Below are 23633 nucleotides of genomic sequence, written 5' to 3'. Positions count from 1 at the left end.
ATCAAGAGCGGCTGGGGAGTCCTGGAGAATACTTTCACATCACAGGGAACCAAGTTGGAAGGGGCTTTCTAACTCTGTAGTCCGGCTGTCTCAATGCACAAAGGTGACGATTTGTCCGTGGTCATAGAGCTGGTCGATAGCAGAGCTAGTTCTTCTGACTCTAAAGCCAGGACTGCTTCCCCTGGACCCTAGCACTGCCCTGACTCCGTGGAACAAAGGTAGAAAAGTAGAGTTGTGTGGGATGGGAAGGAATCCTGCCCCAGTCCACAGGACTTAAAGGTGAGGCAGAGCTATTGCTCACATTCCTATAAAGAAACTGCACAGGAAGGAAAATCTTTTGAATCCACTTAAGGGGAAAGGGAGTTTTTGTGTATTTATTACCTGTGAGCTGGTAAATTTCTCTGGTCTGTGCTCAGGATAGTTTTCCTTTTTGCAAGTCTCTGTAATGTTGCATTTACCACCACCAGCTGGTGGTAAAGGGTAATGCATCTGTATTATAAGATGTTAAAGCACTGGGTCTTATCAATCAGGATGTAAAACATGATATATTTGAGTGCAGCAACTCAAAGCAGATGTGAAGCTTCTTGTGCATACTCTTACTTCTGATAAATGATGAAAAGTAGTGTAGTGAGCACTGGATATGGCACTCAGTGACCTTGGTTCAAATGCCAGTCCTATCAAAAAATTTGGTTGCCCCAAATTCCCCCATCTCTAAATTAATGAACCTATGATTTCTTTTGTCTATCAACTCCTTTAACATGCCTTTAAAGAAGACTTTCTTTCCCTTCTCACTTGCTTAAGCTTCTTCCTTCTAATGTTGTTGTGAAGATCAAATGAAATAATATTTGTAAAGTACTTAGCACAATGGCCGGCACATAGCAAGTACTTTTTCCTTTCCTCCTTCCCTTTAAGCTTAACATAATGTATGTCCTCATCCTTTAAATCTCTGGTTTCATTCCCATCTTGGCTCACTTGGCCTTTTGCCTAGTCTTTGAGCTGCTAACTTTTTTTTTGTTGTTGTTATTTAAAAATTTTTTTTGCATATTTATCAAGTCCCATCAAAAAGAAGCTCTTCATTGTAACAAATAAATGAAGTCAATTAAATGAATTGACACACTGGCCTTGTTTCAGAATGGAATCTCATTCTGTACCTATTTAAATACCCCTCTATCAAGAAGTAAGAGGCATATTTTATCATCAGGTATTTGTTGGTGGTTTTGATTTTTTGTGAAGCAATCAGGGTTAAGTGACTTGCCCAGAGCCGCATAGCTACTATATATCAAGTGTCTGAGGCTGGATTTGTAATCAGGGAGACTCCAGGGCTAGTTGGTCTATCCAGGTAAGTAGTTGCCCCTTTATTATAGCTTTGTTAAAGACATGCTTTGATCAAAGTTCTGAAGTCTTTCAAAGTTGTTAACTGTGACTTTATTACCGTCATTGAATAAACAGTTCTCCTAAATCTGGTCATTTTGCATAATCCTATCCTTTATATTTTATATATATATATATATATATATATATATATATATCCTATTATATCTGTATTTTTGTATATTTGTTTAGCCATACTCCTTAGTTTCCAGTTTTTTTATGAACATTTTTTAATATTTACAGGCCCTTTCCCTCTTTCTCCTATGACTAATAGGGAATGGTATCACCAGGTCAAAGGATATGCACTATTTAATAACTTTTGGCGTATAACTCCAAATTGCTTTTCAGAATGGCCGTTTCACAGCTTCAGTGCAGAATAGTACATTAGTATGCTTGCCCTCCAGCATCTTTCTCCAAAATTGTACTTTTCTTTACTTATTTTTTTTTTCATCTTTGAACCCCAGATCATCAGAAAGGGGGAAAATTAGTGAAGCATTTATTAAGTCTATACTTGGAGCAGGCACTATGCTAAGCAATGTTGAATGACCTGAAGGTATCAAGAAAGGCTTCGTGGATATGAACAATAAATGAGTGGGAACAGGGAGGGCATTTCAGGCTTACACATTGAGGCATTTCAAAAAGGTCATTTTGAGTCAGGGGACCCAAGTTCAAATTCAGATGCGGCTCTTTATTATCTGTGTGACTTTGAGCAATTTCTGACATTCTCAATGACTTTGAAGTGGGAATTGTAGATAATGAGTGAGAACTAGATCTGCAGAATGCTACTTGAGGTTGAAGGTTCTTTACCCAGAGGCTCCTGCTTTACGAGGCCCCTTACTTTCCTCTAGGAGTTGGTGCTGGAACCAGTAATGAAGAGGGGCCGGTCAGAGGGAAAGCGTTATAGCTGTGTACAAAAGCAGCTGGCCTCCCAGCACTCCATAGCTTTGCTGCACTGGAAGGCCCTGTCCCGTTTGCTCACGGCGCCCCGCTCTGCCTGGGCCCAGAGGTGAGTATGGGCGGTGAGGATTGGATAGACAGGAGGAAATTTTTCTTCTGGGTAAGGGGAGGGCTATCTAGGAGTAGTCTAGAGTGAAGTGATGGGGCCTGATTTAAAGGGCCAATGAACTGTGTGGTCTGCAGGCATAGTTTTCTAGAACAGGAGAAATAATTACTAGAGGGCTGCAATAAACACTGAACCTGAGAAGGCAGCTTGGCAGCATTTCTCTCCTTCTTGCTTACTTCCCTTCCTGACCTTTTGTGGCTCACTACTGATCCCTTGTGCCAGGCATCTTGGTACATGCCTATGAGCCTTGCCAGTGGGGAGATTGAGGCCGGTGGGAGTTCTGAACTACAGAAAGGCTAAAGGCAATTGGATGGCCATACTAAGTCTGGCACCAATAAGGCAAGCACTCTTATGGTGAACTGGTCCAAGCTGGAAGTGTAGCAGTGCAAACTCCAAACCAGTCTGTAGCAGGATCTGACTTGGGAGTGACCACTGTCCTGCCCCTGCAAGGTGAAGAGAGTCAGTCTCAAAGAAAAAAAAAAGTAAATAAACAAAAACATCTCTCTGCTCCCTTGTTCCCCGACCTTCTCTTGCTCTCTTATAGAAATCCTCCTCCTCCTCGATGGAAGCTATCCAGTGCTGAGACTTACTCCCGGATGCGGCTGAAGTTGGTGCCCAATTATCACTTTGATCAGCACAGTGAGGCCAGTGCTCTTCGAGACAACTTGGGTAAATGAGGGACTGAAGACATTAAAGGGGCCTTCTGATCCCTTAGCGACCTTTCTCAGGAATGCAAGCACAGGATTCAGAAGCCCTAAGAAGAGCCTGGGAGAACCCAGGAATCAAGAGTTCCAATCTCCCTTCTTCCTCTCCCTCCCCACACTGGAGTCTGTTCCTCTGCCTTGTCTTCTTCTCCCAACTACTGATGCATTCTAAGATTCTTTTCCATCCACACTGTGCGTGTCTTGTGTAGTCGTTTACATGTGGTCTTCCCCATTAGATCATAAGTCTCTTGAGGGCAGGGATTGAGTTTGTTTTTGCCTTTCTTTGTATGCTTAGCATAGTGCAAGGCATGTGGCAAGCACTTAAATATTTTTGATTGACATCTGTCTCACAGGTGCTACTGATCACCTGACACCCTCCACAGAGGATTCCCTGCCCCTGACTGTGGCCAAGGAGGCCAAGGTCAGCACATTGGAGGAAGACCAACTGGGGGAGGAGGAGCTGACTGTACTGGACACAGTGTGAGCATGGGGCACCACAGTGGGCATAGACTAGAGAACCAAGAGTCAGAGGGTGCAAGGAATCTGATTTAAGTTAACTAGCCTTAATTAAAGGTTTTCCGTGTCCCAAAATTTCTTTGGGGGGGGGGAGGGAGAGATGAATATAATTCTTGTCCTTCAGGAACTCTTAGTGTACCTTGGTGTTTGGGGTATACCAAGGTTTGGGAGTAGCATGGGCTCACAGAAAAATGAATGATGTAAGCTATTGCTCCAGAGATGACCAAAATTAGGAGGGCTTCAAGAAGAGCATGATAGACAAGGCTCCCAGACATAATGAGAGCAGAGGATTTGTATTGCCAGGTGGGTACTGGTGCTGAGCAGGATGTAGTGTGGTTTCAGCTCTCCGTGCAGCATCTCAGGAAGCAAAAACCAGGATCTTCCTGGAGCCTGGCTCCCCTCACGTCCCCTGTGCTCGTCCCCCTTTTCCTTAGCACGGAGTCCTCAGAGCCTGGCGGGCAGCAGGAGAAGCTTGTGCTGTGGGAGGACTGCCAGCTCATCACAATTGTGGCTGTCATCCCAGGCCGTCTTGAAGTGACCACGCAGCACCTCTACTTCTATGACTGCAGCGTAGAAAAGGAGGAGACAGAGGAGGGTGAGTGTCTGGGGGAACAAGCCACCTGTGCTTCTCTGGCTTGTGCTGTTTCCTGCTTTGTTAGGCAAGTCCATTTGTTGTGGACTTCATCTCTAAAGTGGTGACAACCGTGCCTGCTTGGCCTGTTCGCAGGGTTCTTGTGGAATCAGATGAGGGAATGGAAGCACACCTGAAGGTGCTCTAGAATTATGTGTTAATGTGACTATTTTTCCTCTGATGTCCTGCTCAAAATCTTATCAGGACATGGAGATGACCCAGGGTTTCTCAAAGCCATGCCTGCAGAGTACAAGTTCCAGCAAATCCTACCAAATTGGGACTAGCTAAATTAAAGTTCAACTCACATTTATTAAATATTTACAATATCTAAAGCTCTGTGTTCAGTGTTCAAGTACCAAGATTGTAATAAAAAAAAGATATAGTTCCTGTCCTCAAGGGGCTTATAATCTAAGTTCAGATAGGTTCATCTGTAGGAAGTTTAATAAATGCTTCGGATGTCTAAGGTAGTTCAGTGTGTTCAGTGTTGAAGTATAGAGGTTAAAAGAAAAAGACACAATGTCGGTCCTCAAGGAGCTTACAGTCTAGCTAACTTCAAAGAGGCCCATTACTAGAAGGTTCATCACTAGGTTATGAATACTTTAACTTCAGCAACTCATGAAACTATTTTTTCTCAAGCATGGAGGGCATGTCTTTATGGATGCAATCACAATTTTTTTATAGTAGTAATAGTAGTAGGAAATGCCTTACTGGATCCTGTTCATTTCCTTTTGATTATTTCCAGCCTCTTGTGAATGTGCATAGGATTATGAAGGGAAAGCATCCTGAGTGGGATTAGGGAGTGATGAAAGCACAGGAGACCTGCCTGTGGGTGGACAGTATTGGGCTTGAGTCTGGTAGAGTCCCTGGAAGCAGAAGGAGAGGGATAGTGGGCAGGGGGATTGTGTGGGAATGGAATGGGGCTGTTGACCAGGTCAAGGGAAAGAACCCACCTCTGTCTCCCAGGCATTGGGTATGATTTCCGGCGGCCGCTCTCCCAGCTCCGAGAAGTCCACCTTCGGCGTTACAATCTCCGACGCTCGGCCCTGGAGCTCTTCTTCATTGACCAGGCCAACTATTTCCTCAATTTCCCTCGAAAGGTGGGGAATTGAAGCTTTTCCCAGGAGCTTCCTATACATTTAAGTCCAAACTCTCCATTCATCCTACCTATCATGTCAGGTTTTCCCAGTAAGATATGGGTAGCCTTTCCCCCACAGAGTGATTCCCATTATTCTGTTCTTCAGAGAACTCGAGGCCCCACCTTCTCTTGGGGAAGTTTACTGATCCCCTCTTTCCTTCTCAGTTTCTTCTGTGACTCCACTCTCTCCCTTTGGAGGTGGCTCTTGGTTCTTGGCTAGCACTGAGTCTCCCCAACATAAGAGCTTAAGTCCATGTACATATTGGGGATGGGAAGACTGGGGTCAGAGCTCCATGGTCTGGTATGGCCCCCACCCTCTGACCAGGTTGGCTCCCTCTAAGGTGCGGAACAAGGTGTACTCATGCATTCTGGGACTGCGGCCCCCCAGCCAGGGCTATTATGGAAGCCACTCTCCACAGGAGATGCTTCGAGCTTCTGGCCTGACTCAGGTAAGCAAACCACTCCTGCTCCCTTCCTCTGTCATTCCTTGTTCTTCAAAGTATGGTGTGTAACATAACAAATATTTCTTAAGCACTTACTGTGCACAGGGAACTGTTCTGAGCACTGAGTGGAGATCTTAAGTTCAAACAAAATACAGATCCTGCCTTCATAGGGTTCTTAGTCTGGTAAAAGGAATGAAACTCAGACAGATAACTAATTTATAATAGTATGCCAAATATCATAAAGCAATATCCATCGAGAGATCAGAAAAAAAAATTTTTAATTAAAAAAAATAAGAGAGATCCAGAAGGAGTTCATCATTGACCCAAAGTATCAGCGAGGAAGTGATATTTGAACTGCCTTTTCATGACTGCCTCTGGCAAAGAGAGGGCATTTCTGTCCTGGGGAACAATGTCACCTTGGGCATGGAAGTGCAGGTTGTCTCTTGCACTTCCTGCCTGGGTAAACTTGGACATTTATCCTCCCTGAGGTTCAGAATTCTTATCTAAGAAATAAGAAGGATTGGATTCAATGATTTGCAACATTACACAGTCTTGAACCTAGCAGGGTTCATCTAGTGCCTCCACCTCACTCCCTACACGTTGGTCAGGGCTTCCCTAAATTGAGTGCTGCAAAACCAAAACTCCAAATCAGATCCCGAGGGGGCCCTGCAGGGTGGGCCTTGTGTCCCTCAAACATGTACACTTTGTGTTCTTTTCTTCCCAGAAATGGGTCCACCGAGAGATTTCCAACTTTGAGTACCTGATGCAGCTCAATACCATTGCTGGGAGAACCTACAACGACCTCTCCCAGTACCCTGTGGTAAGGCTCCCAGACTGTATTTTCCTCTTCCTTAATTCTAGGGTTCCCTCCCTGCTCCACCATGGTCTCCCGGCCCCTTCCATTGTTCCCCATGGGTCATCCCCCAACACTTGCCCTCCATCAGTCTCCTTGTCCCAGCCCATGTCCCCAGGCGCACCCCCTCCACATTCCTCCCCTGCGCACAGTCAGTCTCACTCCCCTGGAGACCTCTCTCCTGCCCCGAACCCTCTGGCCCCATCCGCTTAATCCCTTATTCCCACTCTCCTCTCTCAGGTCTTGGGGCGTCCCCTGCTTTCTGTGACTGACATCCCCTTCCCCATGCCCATCTCTTGCAGTTCCCCTGGATCCTGCAGGATTACACATCCGAGACTCTGGACCTGAATGACCCTTCTGTGTTCCGGGACCTGTCTAAGCCCATTGGGGTGGTGAACTCCAAACACGCACAGCTTGTCCGAGAGAAGTGAGCCGCTCATGGGTCCCCTGGAGAGGCATGGGGGGGAGGCAGGTGGGCTTCCTGCTGAGCTCCCTGCTCCCTGACCTTTCCCAGGTATGAGAGCTTTGAGGACCCCACAGGCACCACCGACAAGTTTCACTACGGCACCCATTACTCCAATGCAGCCGGCGTCATGCACTACCTCATCCGAATGGAGCCATTTACCTCCCTGCACATCCAGCTGCAAAGTGGCCGGTACGGGGGTGGGATGTGGGCGCAGATGGGAGAGGGACTGCTGGTCTTCTTCCTGGAGGTGGGATAACTCATTGAACAAACATTTATCACGTGCCCGGCGTCTATAAGACTCTGCGCATGCTGTGCAGTATACAGTTGAAAAGCAGCATAGAGCCCCTATTTGGAGTAAAAAATCTGGCTCCATGACCACCCCCTGTAGGATCTTGGGCAATTGCTTCAGTTTTCTGGCCCTCAGTTTATTCATCTGTGAAATGAAAGAGTTGAACCCAATGATGTCTAAGGCCACCTCTTGCTCTAAATCCTATGATCTTAAGTTAGCTACAAATATGGCTTTGGTATCAAGTATCTTACAGTCCAGTGGGATTAAAACTACGTGCATAAAGAGTGATGATGCAAAGTGCAAAGATAGAGCCCAAAAGAAACATGAATGTATAAAGAGGGGGAGATCGTATGTAGCCCCAAGGTGGGACATGAAGGAAGGGAAGGGTTTCATCTGATGGAGATGGAAATTTATTCCAGGCATAGGGAATTATGTGACCCAAAGAATGGAGACAAGGAAGTGGGGTGTGAATGGAAGATGGAGTGTCATTTGGAGGAAGCAAAGTCAGCCTATGAAAGTGAGCAGTAAAATAAACATATAGGAGCCTGGTGTGCTAGCATGTGCCTGTAATTCCCGCTATGGGGCAAAGTTGAGACTGATGGGTCATTTGATCTCAGGAGTTCTGAGTTGTAGCACTAAAGTCAGGGGTCCACACTAAGTCCAGCCTTAACACACTGAGTCCCTGGGAGTGGGAAACCATCATGCTTTGTAAGGTGGAACAAACTGGTTCGGGTCAGAAACAGAGTAGTCAAAGCTCCTGTGCCAAACCAGGCCCAGAAATAGCAAGATAGGGAAATAAAGTTTCAAAAATAAAAATATATTGGAAAGCAAAATCTAGGATTAAGAAATAAAAGAGGTCAAAGGCTTATCTATTACCTATAATACATCATAAATACATTCTGCAAGAAGAGTTGGAAGGGGGTTAGACATAGCAAACAAAACATCACATGAAATAAAAATTACTGGGCAGCTAGGTGGTGCAGTGGATAGAGCACCAGCCCTGAATTCAGGAGGGCCTGAGTTCAAATTCAGCCTCAAACACTTAACACTTCCTAGCTGTGTGACCCTGGGCAAGTCACTTAATCCCAACTGCCTCAGTTAAAAAAAAAAAAAAAAAGAAAAGAAAGAGAATTACTATAATTTTAACAGACAAGAAATAATATGGAATTAATTTCAGAATTTGCTGTGTGTATGTATGTGTGTGTATGTGTGTGTGTGCATATATATGTATATATAGGGTCAGACCATCAAGTCTGAAAAAGTCAAAATCAACACTAAATTAGAAAAATTAAACATAAGAAGGACCAGCCGCATACAATTATTACAGATGTACTTATAACAACTTCAAACTAAGCTATTTTTTAAATGACCTCTGAAAAATGGGAAATGGATAAAGATAAAAATATTGACTTTGACTATCACCATTTCTAAGAGACTAAACTAATATAAACTAGCCAAAAAAGGAAGTTTTAAAAGGCCTGGATTCATCTTAGCCAGCAAACACTGGAACTTCCTGCCAAATTAAGACACGTGGTAGCCAAAGGCAGGCTAATGAATAAAACTTTATGGAGGAAAATAGTGGGAGGTTGAGGAATGTTGCCACCAAAAACAGAGGATGGGGGGGGGGGGGGGAAAGTGTAGAAAGCTTAGTATGAAATCCTAACAAAACGAATTCATACCAAGATCATTTAAAGATGAAAAGGAAAGGAAGGTAAGAAGGCAGAAAATGGAACAAATCTCCTAGTATTTCTGTAGCATTTTTTCTGTCCTTGATATGCTGTAACCACGCTTCTAGTTTTTAAAACTTCATGTCCATGTTTGTAATGTTTATAAGTGTGATGTTTCTAAGTAGAAATAGCATTTAAGAAGATAGAACTAGGAGGGGCAGCTGGACTAGAGCATATATGCACACGAGAAATCTTTGCTGTTTCTCAAAGAAGGAAAGAAATGTTTTTAAAAATGGGAAAATTGTAGATAATATAAATACTTACATAGAGGAGATAATAAGACTATGAATCTGTATATACTTCTTGATCTCTAAAAAAATCTTTATGAGAATAAGATATGTATTTGTCAGAAGTAGACTTGAAAATGTGAGAAGGGAATAGATAGGCTTTTGTGGATAATTCTTCTACGGCAGACATCACTTTTTTAGTTACATTGTGGATCGAAAGATATAACTAATACAGTATCTCACTGTATTTATTGTTGATTTTTTAAAAATTTCCAATAGTTTTTATTTTTCCAAACATATGCAAAGATAGTTTTTAACATTCATTTTTGCAAGACTTAGTGTTCCATATTTTTCTTCCTCTCTTACTGAGTTTCCCCATCCCCAAACAACAAGCAATCTAATATAGATTAAATATGTGTAATTCTTTTAAACATTCCCATATTTTTCATGCTGTACAAAAGGGTTTCTTTGAAAAAAAAATCATGCAGGAAAAATATTCAGGAAAAGATATTGCCTTAAAGTCTGTCCTCTAACAAAGTGTTTCTCATGGATGTATTAAGATTATGAGATTCCTTGATATAACCACTGAGAGTTGTTCAAAAATCCTCTGATTATCAATATCAATTGACATAAATCAGGAAAATGTATGCTTGATGAAAGGATTTTTCATAGAGTATTCAAAAGAGTCTAAAGGCAAGAACAATTTTCTCCAAATGGTGAAGTCTTCAGTTATTTCTATTCATAGACATTGCTTTGAGCTAAAAAATACAATAAAGTACTTTAATATGAGATCCCTGGCCAATAAAAAGGGCTTATAGTGGGAAAAAATAAATTAATGGTCTCAGCAGGGGTAGCCCTGCAGTACTGACTATAGCCAGAAGAAAGCCTAAGGATCCTGATAGAAAACTGAATATGTAGGCTAGGACTACCCCCTCAGGAAAAAGAATCCAAGCAGAATCCACTTCAGGAAATTCAGAGCGTGGAGGGCCTGTGGCCCTGAGCCCTTTGGCAGCTGAGATGCCGAACACGTGCTGAGCTCTGTGAACGTTCTTCCTTTTCCCAGCTCAGGGGCTTGGTTCTGGGAGTGACTTTCCCAGTTTTGCAGTCAGTGAAGGAGACAATGAAGGCCTGGCTCATCTCTCTACACCTCCCTCTAGCCATTACAAGGCCATGTCTTTCTGTTCTTCGTGGCCTGTCTAGTGTTTCTGTTCTCACAGGTCTCAATTTTTCCATTTCTTCAGTCCATGTTTTTCACAGATCCCTCATTTCTTCGTGCACGTGGGCATATGTGAGTCTCCCAGGAATCTTCCCTTTTGATGGTTCTGGGTTTTGTAGCTTTCTCAAGATTTGGAGCTGGCAGGGACGTTAGACATCATTTGGTCCGGTTTCATTTTTCACACAGGAGGCCCCACCGAGGCCCAGTGGGAGAGCTGGGGTTCAGTCCAGGGGCTCCCACACCCACCCACTCACTCATCCCCCAGGTCTGTCCTGACCCACTCCGTCCGTGCACCTCCCAGAGCCCTCTGTTCTCCCCTATAGATTTGACTGCTCAGACCGGCAGTTCCACTCTGTGGCAGCTGCCTGGCAGGCCCGCCTGGAGAGTCCGGCTGATGTCAAGGAGCTCATTCCCGAGTTTTTCTACTTCCCTGACTTTCTAGAAAACCAGAATGGTGAGGGAGACCAGGGGCTGCGGAGATCCTGATAGAAGGGAACAGTTGAACTCAGAGTAGAGAAGAGAGAATGGAACTGAAGTGGGGAAACTGTTAGAAAAATTGGGACGGGGTACAAATGTATAGCTGTGGGATGGGAGGAATATCGAACTGGGGAACAGGAATGGGAAGGATATTGGTTCTGGGGCAGAAGAGAAGGTGAGAGCTATACAATTAAGGGGCAGGGAGGAATGCAGGACCTAAAAGCAGGATGAAGAATGGGAGGGGTATCATGGGTCTAGGGGACAAAGGAGAATGAAGACGGGGCCTGAAGACCCTCCCTTACCTCCTGTCCCCTCCAGGATTTGATCTGGGGAGCCTTCAGCTGACCAATGAGAAGGTGGGGGATGTGGTGCTCCCCCGCTGGGCCCGTAGCCGGGAGGACTTTATTCATCAGCATCGAAAGGCCTTGGTAAGTGGGGGTGTTTGATGCAAGTACAGAACTCTGCGAGGGGAGTGGCTGGGGCAGAGAGGGGCTTACAAAGAGCGAAATAAACTGGCCGTTCACCCGTGCATCATCCCCATGCATCATCCCCATGCATCAGCCATCAGTCCATCCCAGGTCTCCTTTTCCTCTCTGCCCTCTCTCCCCTAACTCCCCCAGCCCAGACCTTTCCCCCCTCCCCAGCTCAGCAGGGGGTCCTATGACTACGGTGATCCCCCATGGCCATTCCCCCTTTCCCCCCCAGGAATCCGAGCATGTGTCTGCCCACCTCCATGAATGGATCGACCTCATCTTTGGCTGCAAGCAGCGTGGGCCTGCCGCTGTGGAGGCCCTCAATGTCTTCTACTACTGCACCTACGAGGGTGAGGGCAGGGCTTAGCTCGCCTGCTGTGGCTTCCTGGGGCGGAGGCAAGGCTGGGAGGGGGGCCAGGGTCTGGGTCTGGAGGGGTAGAGGCCCCAGGTGGGCCTTGGCTCCTGCTGCCTCCATGGGGCTGGGTGGGGGCAGCCCTGACTTCAGAGGGATTTCACCCAGCTTCTGGATCACATAATGAGGGGAGGAGAGGATGTCCACAATGTGCAAGATATTACAGAGATAAAAGGGGACAAAAGTGTCCCTGTCCTCAAGAAGCTCACATTTTACTATATTTGAACACCTCAGCACTGGCCACATCCTAGTTATGTGACACTGGGTAAATCTTTTCACCATCTATTCTCAGCCTCAGTTTCACCATCTGTTTTATGGGTGTGATGATCTTTGCAGGTCTCATCCTCTTGGAATATTTTACAGCCCAGCGCTCATTCCACCTCCTTCAGAAAGCATTCTCTGACTTCTTCAGATCTCAACTATTCACTTTAGTACGTGATTCTAAGTTAACTTGAACTGTTTTCTGTCTGGGAGCTTCCAGGGGGCAGGGATGGCCTCTTACTCTTCCCAGATCCTTCTCAGATAAAAATTACTCCTTAGTCATTTCTTTCCCCATCTTGGATTTATGGAGTTGATTTTTTTTTTCTGAGTCCAAATATTGTATTTCACATTTATTCTTATGAAATTTTACATTAGATTTGATCTAGCATCCTAGTTCGTGTAAGTTTTTTTTAGAATCCTGTCTCCGTCACCATCTCCTATACATACATAGATACATTTATATCATCTCTCCCATCATGTAGCTGTCTGTTACTTGAATATTTGATACATATATTATCTATGCCTTGATCCAAGGCATTAATAAAAATGTTCAGCAGCACAGGGCCAAACACATTGAACTATTCTGCGCTATGGTAAATCATTCAGCAACTTCTAATCTGTATTGTCTAACCCGTATCTCTCCATCTTTCCTACAAGACAATCATGAGAGATTTTATCATGTTCAGAATTCCCTTAATCAGTCCAATTACATAGTCCAAAAAGGAAGTAACATGTTTATTTTGGGTTTTTTTTTCCTTCACATGAGAGACATTTCAATCCATGCCCAGACTGAACCTTCATGTCTGATAAATAAAAACAATTAAGCAACAAATATACTATAATAATTACCTCAGTGTATGTGATAGTCTATTCTCGTAGTCCTTTTCTTTTTTGGTATGACTTGCTCTTGATAAAGCAACATGGATTCTTAGTGATTGCCACTTCCTTTTCTAGATAGTTTTTAGTCATCTCTTTAATACTTAACCTATTCCAGAATTTTTTCATTAACCAGAGCTCGTATCCAGTAGTTTGCTGATTTTATAATTTCTACAAATTATGTAATTATTTTTGGAAATCAAGACATCTGTTTTTCTTTAGTACGGAGATGCTTCTATTTTCTTTTTAGATTTCAACTAATTATTAGCTTTTTTTTTTTTAATTGTGAATTCCAGATTTCTTCTCAATCTTTCAACAGTCACTGATGGTGGGTGGACAAGCATATCTGCTAGTTCTTTTAGTACCGTGGAATGTAATTCATATCGACCTGGTAACTTGAATTTATCAAATGTAGCCAGGACCTTCTCATTTATCTTGGATTTCAACTTCCTGCTAACTTTTTTTATTCTGTCCTTCCCATACCAATCACAGGTCTTTTTGGCAAAGAAAACTGGAAAAAAAAAAAAAAACTAAAATGAAAAGTTCTGCAATTTATCATCTCTCATCCCATATGCTCACATTAGTGGTCTCTAGCCTTTCCTTGATACTTCTCTTTCCCCAGTACAATGGCAAAAGTCTTGAGTGACTTCCTTATCTTTCCTTGACAGACCTCAAGTCATTCTGAGAGTTAATACTTCTCATTCTATTCTTAGAGAAGTAGCAGAATATTGAACTTTTGTATTCATCCTGTATTACCCTCTCATCTTCTATGGATATCTTAAATTAAGACCAAAATTGGTGAATGAGTTTTTTTCTGTATCTCCCTTGGTCTTTTTAAACAATACTCTCTTCTCAAATAAAAATTGTTTTTCTTGGTTTCTTCAGAGTTTAATTGTGATATCTTATCAATCACCTCTCTTGGGGTGATATCCTCTGTTAAACCCATGGGACCTTTCATCGTTCTAAACATTTTGAAATCTGCTTTTCCCAAATCAAGTGAATATGTCGTATCCTTAGCCCAGCTTTTTCCTCTATTCACAAATTCTAAGATAAAGTAATTAATTACTTCTTAAAATTACTATCATTTCTATCAAAGTAACCAGTTTCTCTACTTTCAACAACTATTTACTCTATTTCTTCTTTCTCTCCAGGTAGTCTGTTGAATGCTTTAATGATTATATCTCTTCTTTCTCTGCTTGAATCACTCACCATTCACATACCTTCTGTTATGCTGACCTTCTCTCACATTTTCCCACGTGGCAGTATCTCCAATTTAGCCTTAGTCTATTTCTACTCTCTTCCTGCCTTCTCTGTTCTTTTATGTGTGAGGTGTATATACACTTACACATCTTTAACCTAGTAATTGTTATTCTAGAGAAACTGTTGTTTAGGGTCCTACAAGCTGCTGGGGGAGGGGGGCATTAACTCAGTCTTTCATTTTTCCTATAAACAAAGTCAGAAGACAAGAAGGAAATTTCAGATAAATGGAAAGATGGCTCTCTGGTTCTCTTAGGAAAGGCAAATATGTTGATAGGATTGGTTTTATCCTGTGTCCAAGGGATATTCATAAACATTTCATTATGCATTTGGTCATCCTATGATAAATACCTGCAAAAAGAATATCACTTTATCTTCAAACTTGTTGCAGAGGATGAGAAGGTAGAGAAATTCTGCAAAGATCTTTGATAAAAATCTTTCAAATTAAATGAACATAGACTTTTATGCTTGGAAATTTCCAATTCAAAGATGGACAAAAGGGATAAATACCCCCCCAAAAAAATGTATATCAGGAGTAAGAAACAGGTCAAAAGTTTGTAGATCATGTAGGAGGCTTAGACACATAAGTCATGACTACTTTCTTTTGAAAGTGAGCTCTGGGACAATCTGGGAATATTAAACACTAGTTGTCATGAGCAAAAATAAAAACAGTCAAGTTAGCTATTTTAACCATCATGAAATGACCTGATCCTGACAGGCCAAGAACCTATTATTAATTTGATTTTAAGTTGTGGCTCTTAGAAGTTGAAATCCATTTTTCAGAAACCATTTTCTTACTCAGCTTCCCAACTTTACCTTTGTATTTTGACACTTTGCTTTAAATGGAGAAAGTACTACCTGTGCCTCTAAGGTAATATTTCTTTCTGAAGACTTTATCATCTTTAACAATGATTTCTGCCCCTTTCCGCCAGTATTATTTATTTTCACTTGAATCATCAGAAATGAGTAGCAGTCATCAAGTAGCCTTCCTGGCATAAGGGAAAGAGCACTGGATTTGGAATCAGAGAATCTAGATTCAGATCCTGCCTTTGTTACTACCTGGGTGCCCTTGAGCAAATTGGGTTAGCATCAGTTTCCCCATATGTAAAATGAGGCTGGACTCTTGGACATCCACATTCTCTTCCTTTTTTCTCCCACTTAATAATAGTCTTTTTTAAAATTACATTTAAAGATCCTCATTTGTATAAGATTTTCTCAAGTTCCATATTACTCTTCCTCCCACTCCCCAAAGGAGCAAACAGCTGACATACATTATATAAGTACAATCATGTTAAACGTATTTCTACATTAATTATGTAGTGAAAAAATAATCAGAACAAAAGGGAAAGACCAGTAGAAAGGAGAAAAAAAAAGCGAAAATTGTTTGCTTTGTTTGCCGTTCAGTCTCCATGGTTCTCTCCCTGGATTTGGATGGCATTTTCCATCACAAGACTCTTGGAAGTGTTCCAAAGTCTCTTCCTGCTCTAACCCTACCATCTTAATGAGACAAATCTTGGGAGCTTCTCCGTTAGCCCCTCTATGTGTCTGAGAAGACGGTAGCTTTCTTGCTCTGTTCCATTCACAGCTGCTTCGGGCTCCAAACACCATGACTCATCCGCTCTTTCTTAGACCTTGACAGGCCGAACTCTGCCCTGACAGCACCTGTTGTTTCCATCATGGATCCTCAGAAGGCAAGCAGCTGCTGCTGCTTCTTGGGGGAGGGCCTGCATATTTACCACTTAACCCCAAGTGTTCAGTTGTTCCAGCTTCTCTTTCTTTTCTGGGTCATATTCTACTACCCTTCATCCTCCTGATGCAAGTCAGAATTCCCCTCTACTTCTTAAAATCTTTTTCTTTATCTTCGCATTGAATTTTTTATTTTTTTAAAAAAGGAATATTTCATTTTTCCTCCATAACATGAAGAATAGAGATGTGTTCTCCTTCTCCTGAACTTTAAGCAAGGTAGCACATACCTGCCCTTAGCAGAAAAAGAAGCGTTGTTCAGTCTGTAGAGATCCCAGCAAATTTCCCCCTGCTCTCCACACTCTATGGAACTTAGCCAAGATAACGAAGTCAGCCACGTCCCTGTTATCTGCCCAGGTATTATTTAATCCTCCATAGCCTGTGTTCTGAGGTCTTTTCACCTGTGAAGTAGGTGGTGCTGTGCACAACAAAGTTCTCCCAATCCCTTAGGGGCCGTGGATCTGGACGCCGTGGCAGACGAGACGGAACGGAAGGCTTTGGAGGGCATCATCAGTAACTTTGGACAGACCCCTTGCCAGCTGCTCAAGGTGGGAGCAGGGCTGCGGGGAAGGGCTGCAGAGGGAAAGGGAACAAGACTCCAAGACTTTACTCAAGCTTGCCCTGACCTGGGGGCCTCCTCCCCCCTGGCTGTGTCTTCAGGAGCCCCACCCGCCCCGACTGTCCGCCGAGGATGCTGCTTGTCGCCTCGCGCGCCTTGATACCTATTCGCCAAACCTCTTCCAGAACCTGGACCAGCTCAAGGCCTTCTTCGTTGAGGTGAGTGGGATCGGCCAGAGCCAGGAGCTCCATGTCAAAGGACGAGCCTCAGGCTGAAGTCCAGATCAGATGAGGCGGCACGTAAAGCGCTCTGTAAACCTTGGAGCACCACATAAATGCCTTCACAGTAGGATTGTTTCTGGATGTGGCCCTGGTACTGTCACAGTATATGGTCTGGAGCCCCTTCATATGTCTGGGCCTCTTGTTAGGGCATTTGGAAGGATAAAACGAGTTCACAGATTAGAAAGCACTTTAGCAAAATTTAATATGTCCTGAAAAAATTCATTTAAAAATAGTGCCTGGTGAATGTAACAGAATAAGATTCCTGAAATTTTCCCCAGCGGTCCGGGGAATCTTGAGTTCTTCTCTTGTCATCCCTGGGTCTAGCTCGGCAAGAAAGTATAGGTTGTGCTTCTTGTGCCACAGGGCATCAGCGACGGAGTGCCCCTAGTACTGGCTGTAGTGCCCCACCGGCAGTCCCATTCCTTCATGACCCAGGGATCTCCGGACTTGCTGGTAAGTCCCACTAAAGTGGTCTTCTGGGACCCTTGTCTCTTCAGTCCCCCTCCATCCTCTGAGCTGGTTCTTGCTACCTAGATGGAGGCTCACGTGTGTTTTTCTTGTCCTTCCCAAAGGTGACTGTGAGTGCCAATGGACTGCTGGGGACGCACAGCTGGCTGCCTTACGACCGGAACATCAGCAACTACTTCACTTTCAGCAAGGACCCCACTGTGTCCAACGCCAAGTAGGAGGGGGCTAGACGCTGAGTGGGAGGGCGGGCGTAGGTGTAGACTGGAGCTGTCAAATACAAATGAAGGGGGCTGCGGGGTGGGGGCTGGCAGGCTGCCGGTGGGGGACGGAGGAGGAAAGCAGGAGGTTCTGCACTCCAGCCTTGTATTTGGTTCTCTCTTCTGATCCTAGGACACAGAGACTGCTGAGTGGCCCTTGGGCACCCGGTGGGGGCGTGAGTGGCCACGCTTTGGCCGTGGCCCCAGATGGGAAGCTCCTGTTCAGTGGTGGTCACTGGGACGGCAGTCTTCGAGTGACCAGCCTGCCCCGCGGCAAACTCCTGAGCCAGCTCGGTCGCCATATTGGTATGGGGTGTCCCTGGGCCAGGGGATGGAGGAGGGAACAGAGAGGGATGAGCCAGAGGTTGATCGGAAGCCTCCATCCACGCATGTGTCTGTCTGCAGATGTGGTGACCTGCCTCGCCTTGGATCTGTGTGGACTCTACCTCATCTCGGGCTCCCGGGACACAACGTGCATGGTGTGGCAGGTCCTGCAGCAGGTGAGCTCCCTAGGGACCGGGACAGGGGTTCCTGCTGCAGTAACTGTCGGAGGGCGGCTGCGCTAGGGACAGAGGCAGAGCACCTTCTCTCCTTTTTGTTTCTGGTTCTTTCTCCTCTCTGTCCCTGGTTTTGCTTTTAGCCTGATTGGTATGGTTCATTCTATCCCGTTTGCCCGTTCTTAAGCCCCAAAACAATTTTCCCCAAATCCTTTTTCATTGTAGACTTTAACAGACATGAATAAACATCAATTTTTCTATACACAAAGAACAGACAAAGATGCTTACATATGAAACCATGAAATATATATCAATGTAACAGAGTAGCATGCCGTATTGCCCTGCTTCTCTGTCCCGTCTGGACTTTTTTCTCTTCTGTACATTTTAAAATGTTACAATGACTCTCCCTTTCTCTCTCCTTCCTTCCTTCATTCTTTTCTCCTTCGTTTCCTTTTTGGCTTCTTTCCCTGCCTTTCATGAGGCTCAATCTACCCAGGGCAGATAACTTTAATTCCCTATAGCAAGTATCACTCTGGGGCACAAGCTGAGGAGACCCACCTGCACTAGAAGAATGTCAAACCAACATTTGTGAGATCTGAGAGGAAGTGACTAAGAAGATCCAGGAAGGCTTCCTGGAGAAGGTGGTAGCTGGATTTACCTTTAAAAGCCAAATCTAGGAATATAACAAGTCAAAAACAGGCCTAGAAAACAGGGTAAGCTAAGGCAAGATGGCAGGAGGGCAGAAGGCAGAGAGTGTTCAGGGTTTAGAGCTCTGACTTAGCTGCAGTGTAGACTACACAGAAGGGAAGTAACGTGGTTTAAAGCTGGAAAGGTAGATTGGTGGCCCTGCAATGTAGAAGGCCTCGGAGGGCAGTGGAGGGCTGAATAGAGGAATACTGGACCAAATAAGTATCTTTCTCTTGATGCTCCTTCTCCCCCGAGCTCCCACCTGTCCTCTTCCTCCTTATGGAGGACTTCTTTCTTTATGATGGTCCTAATGCCAGCTTACTCTCCCTCAGGGTGGCTTGTCAGCAGGCCTGGCTTCGAAGCCAGTGCAGGTCCTGTACGGGCATGAGGCTGAGGTGACATGTGTGGCCATCAGCACAGAGCTGGACATGGCTGTGTCAGGCTCCAAGGTGAGGCCGGGGCCACAGGTGCTCAGGACCACAGCCCTATCCCGTTTTCATTCTTGGTTTTGGTGAGGGGTTGCAGAGCTTTCTGTCCTGACCCTGGTCCCCTTGCTCTGAATCCATTTCCTGATGTTTCATTCTCTCTAGGATGGGACAGTAATTATCCACACCATCAGGAGAGGCCAGTTTGTGGCTTCACTACAGCCCTTAGGGGGTGCAATACCTGGACCTGTGGCTCATCTGGCCCTGGGGCCTGAGGGTCAAATCGTGGTGCAGAGCTTGGCTCAGGAACGACCAGGGGCCCAGGTATGTATGTATGTATGTGTGTGTGAATGAGAATGGAACAACGTAGTAGGAAATACAGTTTCAAAATGTGTTTTGCATGATTGAACATGTTTAACTTTTATCAAATTGCTTGCCTTCTCCATGAGAGGGGAAGAGAGAGAATTTGGAATTCAAGAAAAACAAAAACAAAAACAAAGAACAAGCTTTAAATTCACAGCAGAGAACAAAAAAACTTAGAAGAAAGTGCAGAAAAGCAGGGTAGCTTTGAAAATGATGTGTAGTATTTATCACATAGTTTTTAAAAAGTCTGAAATGGAAATGGTTTTATATTGAATCCTAACTTACATTGTGCTATGTCCATAGAAATGGCTTTTTAAAAATTTTTATTATTTTTTAAAAATTATTTATTGGTCTTTGATATTTATTTTATAAAAGTTTGATTTCCATTTTTTTCTCTCTTCCTCCCCAAGATGGCAATTAATCTGTTAGACATATATAACTACGAAATGTTCTTTTTTTGTTGTCTTTTTGTATTTAAGTTCAAGATAACTAAAAATAAAAACAAAACAGATGTTTAACATTTTTACATGTAATTGGAAAAAATATTTAAAAGGGAACATCCTGGAAGAAGGGAGCCTTAATCTTTTTTTTGTAGGGTGGGGTGGGAAATAAGGCAATCAGGGTTAAGAGACTTACCCTAGGGTCACACAGTGTCAAGTATCTGAAGCCAAATTTGAACTCGGGGCCTTCTGACTCCAGGGCCAGTGCTTCATCCATTGGGCCCTTAAGTGTTCCCACCTTAAAAGGGAGGGAAAAGTGCCCTAATGGAACAGGAAGGGATAAAGACAGGTGGGGAGACCCAGGATAGAGGAGACAAGCTGCAGATTACCAGGGGAATGGACTCCCCATCTTAAGGTTTGGGGAGGGAGGAAGAAGTCAGTAGGGTGCTTGGATCAGTTGGGGATAGAGATTAGGCTGACTTTCCATCCTCTTCCCTGCCCTAGATGAGCTACTTCCTGCACCTCTATTCAGTGAATGGACGTCTGCTGGCATCGCAGAAGCTGGAGGAGCAACCCACAGCCCTGGCCCTGACTGATACCTTTGTGCTGTTGGGCACAGCTCAGTGCAACCTTCACATCCTCCACCTGCACAGGTGAAATGTCTCCCTCCCCCTCTGAGTTTCCTTTGGTACCTAAAGTACCATTTCATTATTTCATTCAACAAAACACAGATTGTCTCTACCTGTGGAATACCTGGGGCTTGGTGCTGGGGCCTAAATTTCCTAAACTTGGGCTAATTATAATATTGGTGTATTTTCCCCCCAAAAGGGGAAGACTGGTTCCAATACACAAAGACACGGCCACACGGGCATGTGTGCCAGGCTGCCCAAGGGGATTCTAAGCGGGGCTAGCCATCCCTACACTGGCCTGGAGAACACAGGAGGGCATAGTCAAATATTTTGTACTGAGCCCTTCTTCCCTTTCCTCTCTCCCTTTTTGTCATCATGACCTTGGAGCAACTTCCCATTCCTACTGGGCTAGATTAAATGAATTTATTCATTTGCGCCTCCCGTTGCTGGGCACAAGGATAAAGCTCTTGTGCTTGATTTTCCCTGGATCTTGTAGATAGCAAGTATTTTGATAAGTATTTGTCGAATGGATGGAGCTGATTAAGTCTCTACCAGGCCCTGTGCTATGCCCTGGGGAGTCCCTGCTGTGGTGGAGCTCTGAGCGCAGGGACTGTCTCTTGGTTTGGGGTTTGTTTCTGTGTTTCTTTGTAGGACCAGCTTTTGGCACAGTCCTGAGCTCAGGAAAGGTCTAGGTGTGACCATAAGAAGACCAGGTCTTCTGCCAAGAATGCTGTTCTTTCTCCATCTTTTTCAAGGTGTCTCTTTGGTCTGTGGCATTGAGAGACAGGCCGCCTCTCTCAGCTCGATCCACTTCTCTCTGGCCAGAGTCTGTACCGTCAGCGGCAGTCGTAGTTACTGACAGGACTGTGCCAGGGTGAAGGGGCCAGGAGTCAATCGCAAATCACTAACCAAGTGACACAGCACACAGGCTAGCTCTGGGATCCTGGGAAGTCACTTCACCTCCATGCCCCAAGCCGATACCCCAGTTACCAAAGAGCTGCTCTTGCTTTAAGATGAAGTCACAGCTGGGACCTCCCCCCAAAAAAACTCACCATCAGACGAACAAGGGTCCACTTTTGATCTGGGGATCCATAGCTTGTTTTAGTGAAAAGGGCTACGTCCCTATAAAAAGAAGTACTTTCTGCCTCACAGGGTGCTTGTGCTCCATAACTCTTAAAGAGCCACCGAAGTGGGGGAGGGGGTATCGTGGGGATGGCCGGCTGTCCTGGGGCCTCTCTCAGCCAGCTAATCAGAGAGGTTACTTCCTGAGTTCTCTTCTCCCCCTTTGGGGAAAGTCAGACTCTCAGAGCTGGAAGTTGTCATTAAAGTCCCTTATCTGACCTTCTGTCCATCTTGACACAGACCAGTTTCCAGGGGGTCCCAGCCTGGGCGGCCCTGCTCCTAATTCTAGGGCTAGCTTTAATGACTCACCTGCTTTTCCTGGGTCCCCCTGTGGTAGACAATTAACTCAGGTTTTTCCACAGGAAATTTGAGGTGATAATAAACAGACTACCATAAAATTGTAATTCCTAGGGTAAAAGGTTTTAGGGTGCTGCTGGGCTTCTCTAACCATGCACCTCCCCCTCCCTTCTCCTGCCCATTCCGCGCTGGGAGTCCCCTCTGGCCTGGGGAGACCCTGAGTCCTTTGTTTTCTCCTGTCACTCCTCAGTCTGGTCCCAGCGGTGCCCTCACTGTCCATGAAGGTGCCCATCCACAGCGTGGCAGTGACCAAGGAGAGGAGCCACATCCTTGTGGGGCTGGAGGACGGGAAGCTGATAGTGGTGGGGGCCGGGCAGCCCTCGGAGGTGAGGGGAAAACTCCACGGGTCCCTGGAGTGGGAGTGGGGGGAGGAAGCCCGGAGGACGAGCCTGACTTCCCTTCCGCCCTCCCCCAGGTGCGGTCCGGCCAGTTTGCCAGGAGACTGTGGAGATCCACGCGGCGGATCTCGCAGGTGTCTTCCGGAGAGACAGAATATAACCCACCCGAGGCAAAGTGACCGTGGCCCGGCCGTGTCTCCCCTCCCGGCGGTGCCGGACCCCGGATCCGCGCTCTGGCTCCGCCCCCAGCCCGTTCCTCCTGGGGAATGGGACCGGAGAACTTCTGCACTGGCCCTCGGGCCCCGAACGCGCCGGCCCCGCCTCGCCGCGGCCGAGACGCCCCGGAGGCCGGCCGGGCGCTGGTCTGATCACCGGAGGGGAAAAGCTCCTCTGTGGTCCTCGGCCCCCCGGGTCGGGCTGGGGTTCGGCACACGCCCATAAATAGGCTTTGAGGATGGGGATGTCGTTTGCAGGTGTCATGCCCGCCCCTCAGCTCAGGGATTGGTGGGGGCCGGTATCCTTAGGAAAGACCCGCCCCCTGGCAGGTATGGGGGCGGGGCAGAAAGCCCCTCTCTGGCTGGACCAGGGAAAGCGGGCTAGTCTGTGGGTGGGAGTGAGGAAGGGGGTGGTGAGGGGTGGCCCACCTTCCCCTGGAGAGCGAGCCCCTGGGCCCTGTCTACGTGGCAGCACTTTGCACAGCCCGGGGTGGGATGGGAGGGGGGTTTCCGGGACAGCCTGTCTTCTCCTTCCCAAACCCCCAAGCACAAAGGGGCCAGTGCCCGGTGCCGTGGCCTTAACCCTCGTCCCTGTAAGTGGCCTTCCCCCAACAATAAACGTGTCCTGTTTTTGTATCTGCCCGGCCTCTGTGTCTCTCTGCTCCACGGTCCTGCACCCCCATCTCAACTACTCACCTGATGCATCACAAGTGCCCACAGCCCCAAGCTCAGTGGGAAGGAGGTGGGGTGGGGAAAAAAAACCCGCGGAGGAAGATTGAACCTCAATAAAAACTTATACCCACCCTTCAGTCACTCAATACACGTTTACTCTGCTGGAACTCAAAATCTTACACA

General features: G+C 45.6%; 1 protein-coding gene across 1 annotated transcript in view; it reads left to right on the top strand.

The window, feature by feature from the left end:
- The window catches only part of NBEAL2 (neurobeachin like 2), an 80781-nt gene extending 57367 nt beyond the window's left edge, over positions 1 to 23414 (top strand). Inside the window, 23 exon segments of the mRNA XM_074283105.1 lie at positions 2220 to 2377; positions 2979 to 3103; positions 3492 to 3618; positions 4089 to 4249; positions 5249 to 5382; positions 5762 to 5869; positions 6588 to 6683; positions 7019 to 7143; positions 7231 to 7371; positions 10965 to 11095; positions 11437 to 11546; positions 11824 to 11941; positions 16591 to 16688; positions 16801 to 16917; positions 17344 to 17433; positions 17553 to 17662; positions 17839 to 18011; positions 18111 to 18205; positions 19222 to 19338; positions 19480 to 19638; positions 20622 to 20770; positions 22416 to 22551; positions 22641 to 23414. Coding sequence (XP_074139206.1) covers positions 2220 to 2377; positions 2979 to 3103; positions 3492 to 3618; positions 4089 to 4249; positions 5249 to 5382; positions 5762 to 5869; positions 6588 to 6683; positions 7019 to 7143; positions 7231 to 7371; positions 10965 to 11095; positions 11437 to 11546; positions 11824 to 11941; positions 16591 to 16688; positions 16801 to 16917; positions 17344 to 17433; positions 17553 to 17662; positions 17839 to 18011; positions 18111 to 18205; positions 19222 to 19338; positions 19480 to 19638; positions 20622 to 20770; positions 22416 to 22551; positions 22641 to 22742 — 2880 coding nt within the window. The 3' untranslated portion in view covers positions 22743 to 23414.
- The last annotated feature ends 219 nt before the right edge of the window (positions 23415 to 23633 follow it).

Source organism: Sminthopsis crassicaudata, chromosome 1 (genome assembly GCF_048593235.1).
Source record: "Sminthopsis crassicaudata isolate SCR6 chromosome 1, ASM4859323v1, whole genome shotgun sequence".
Taxonomy (NCBI): Eukaryota; Metazoa; Chordata; class Mammalia; order Dasyuromorphia; family Dasyuridae; genus Sminthopsis; species Sminthopsis crassicaudata.
Note: the sequence above shows the minus strand (reverse complement) of the source record. Positions and strands in the feature narration are given on the sequence as shown.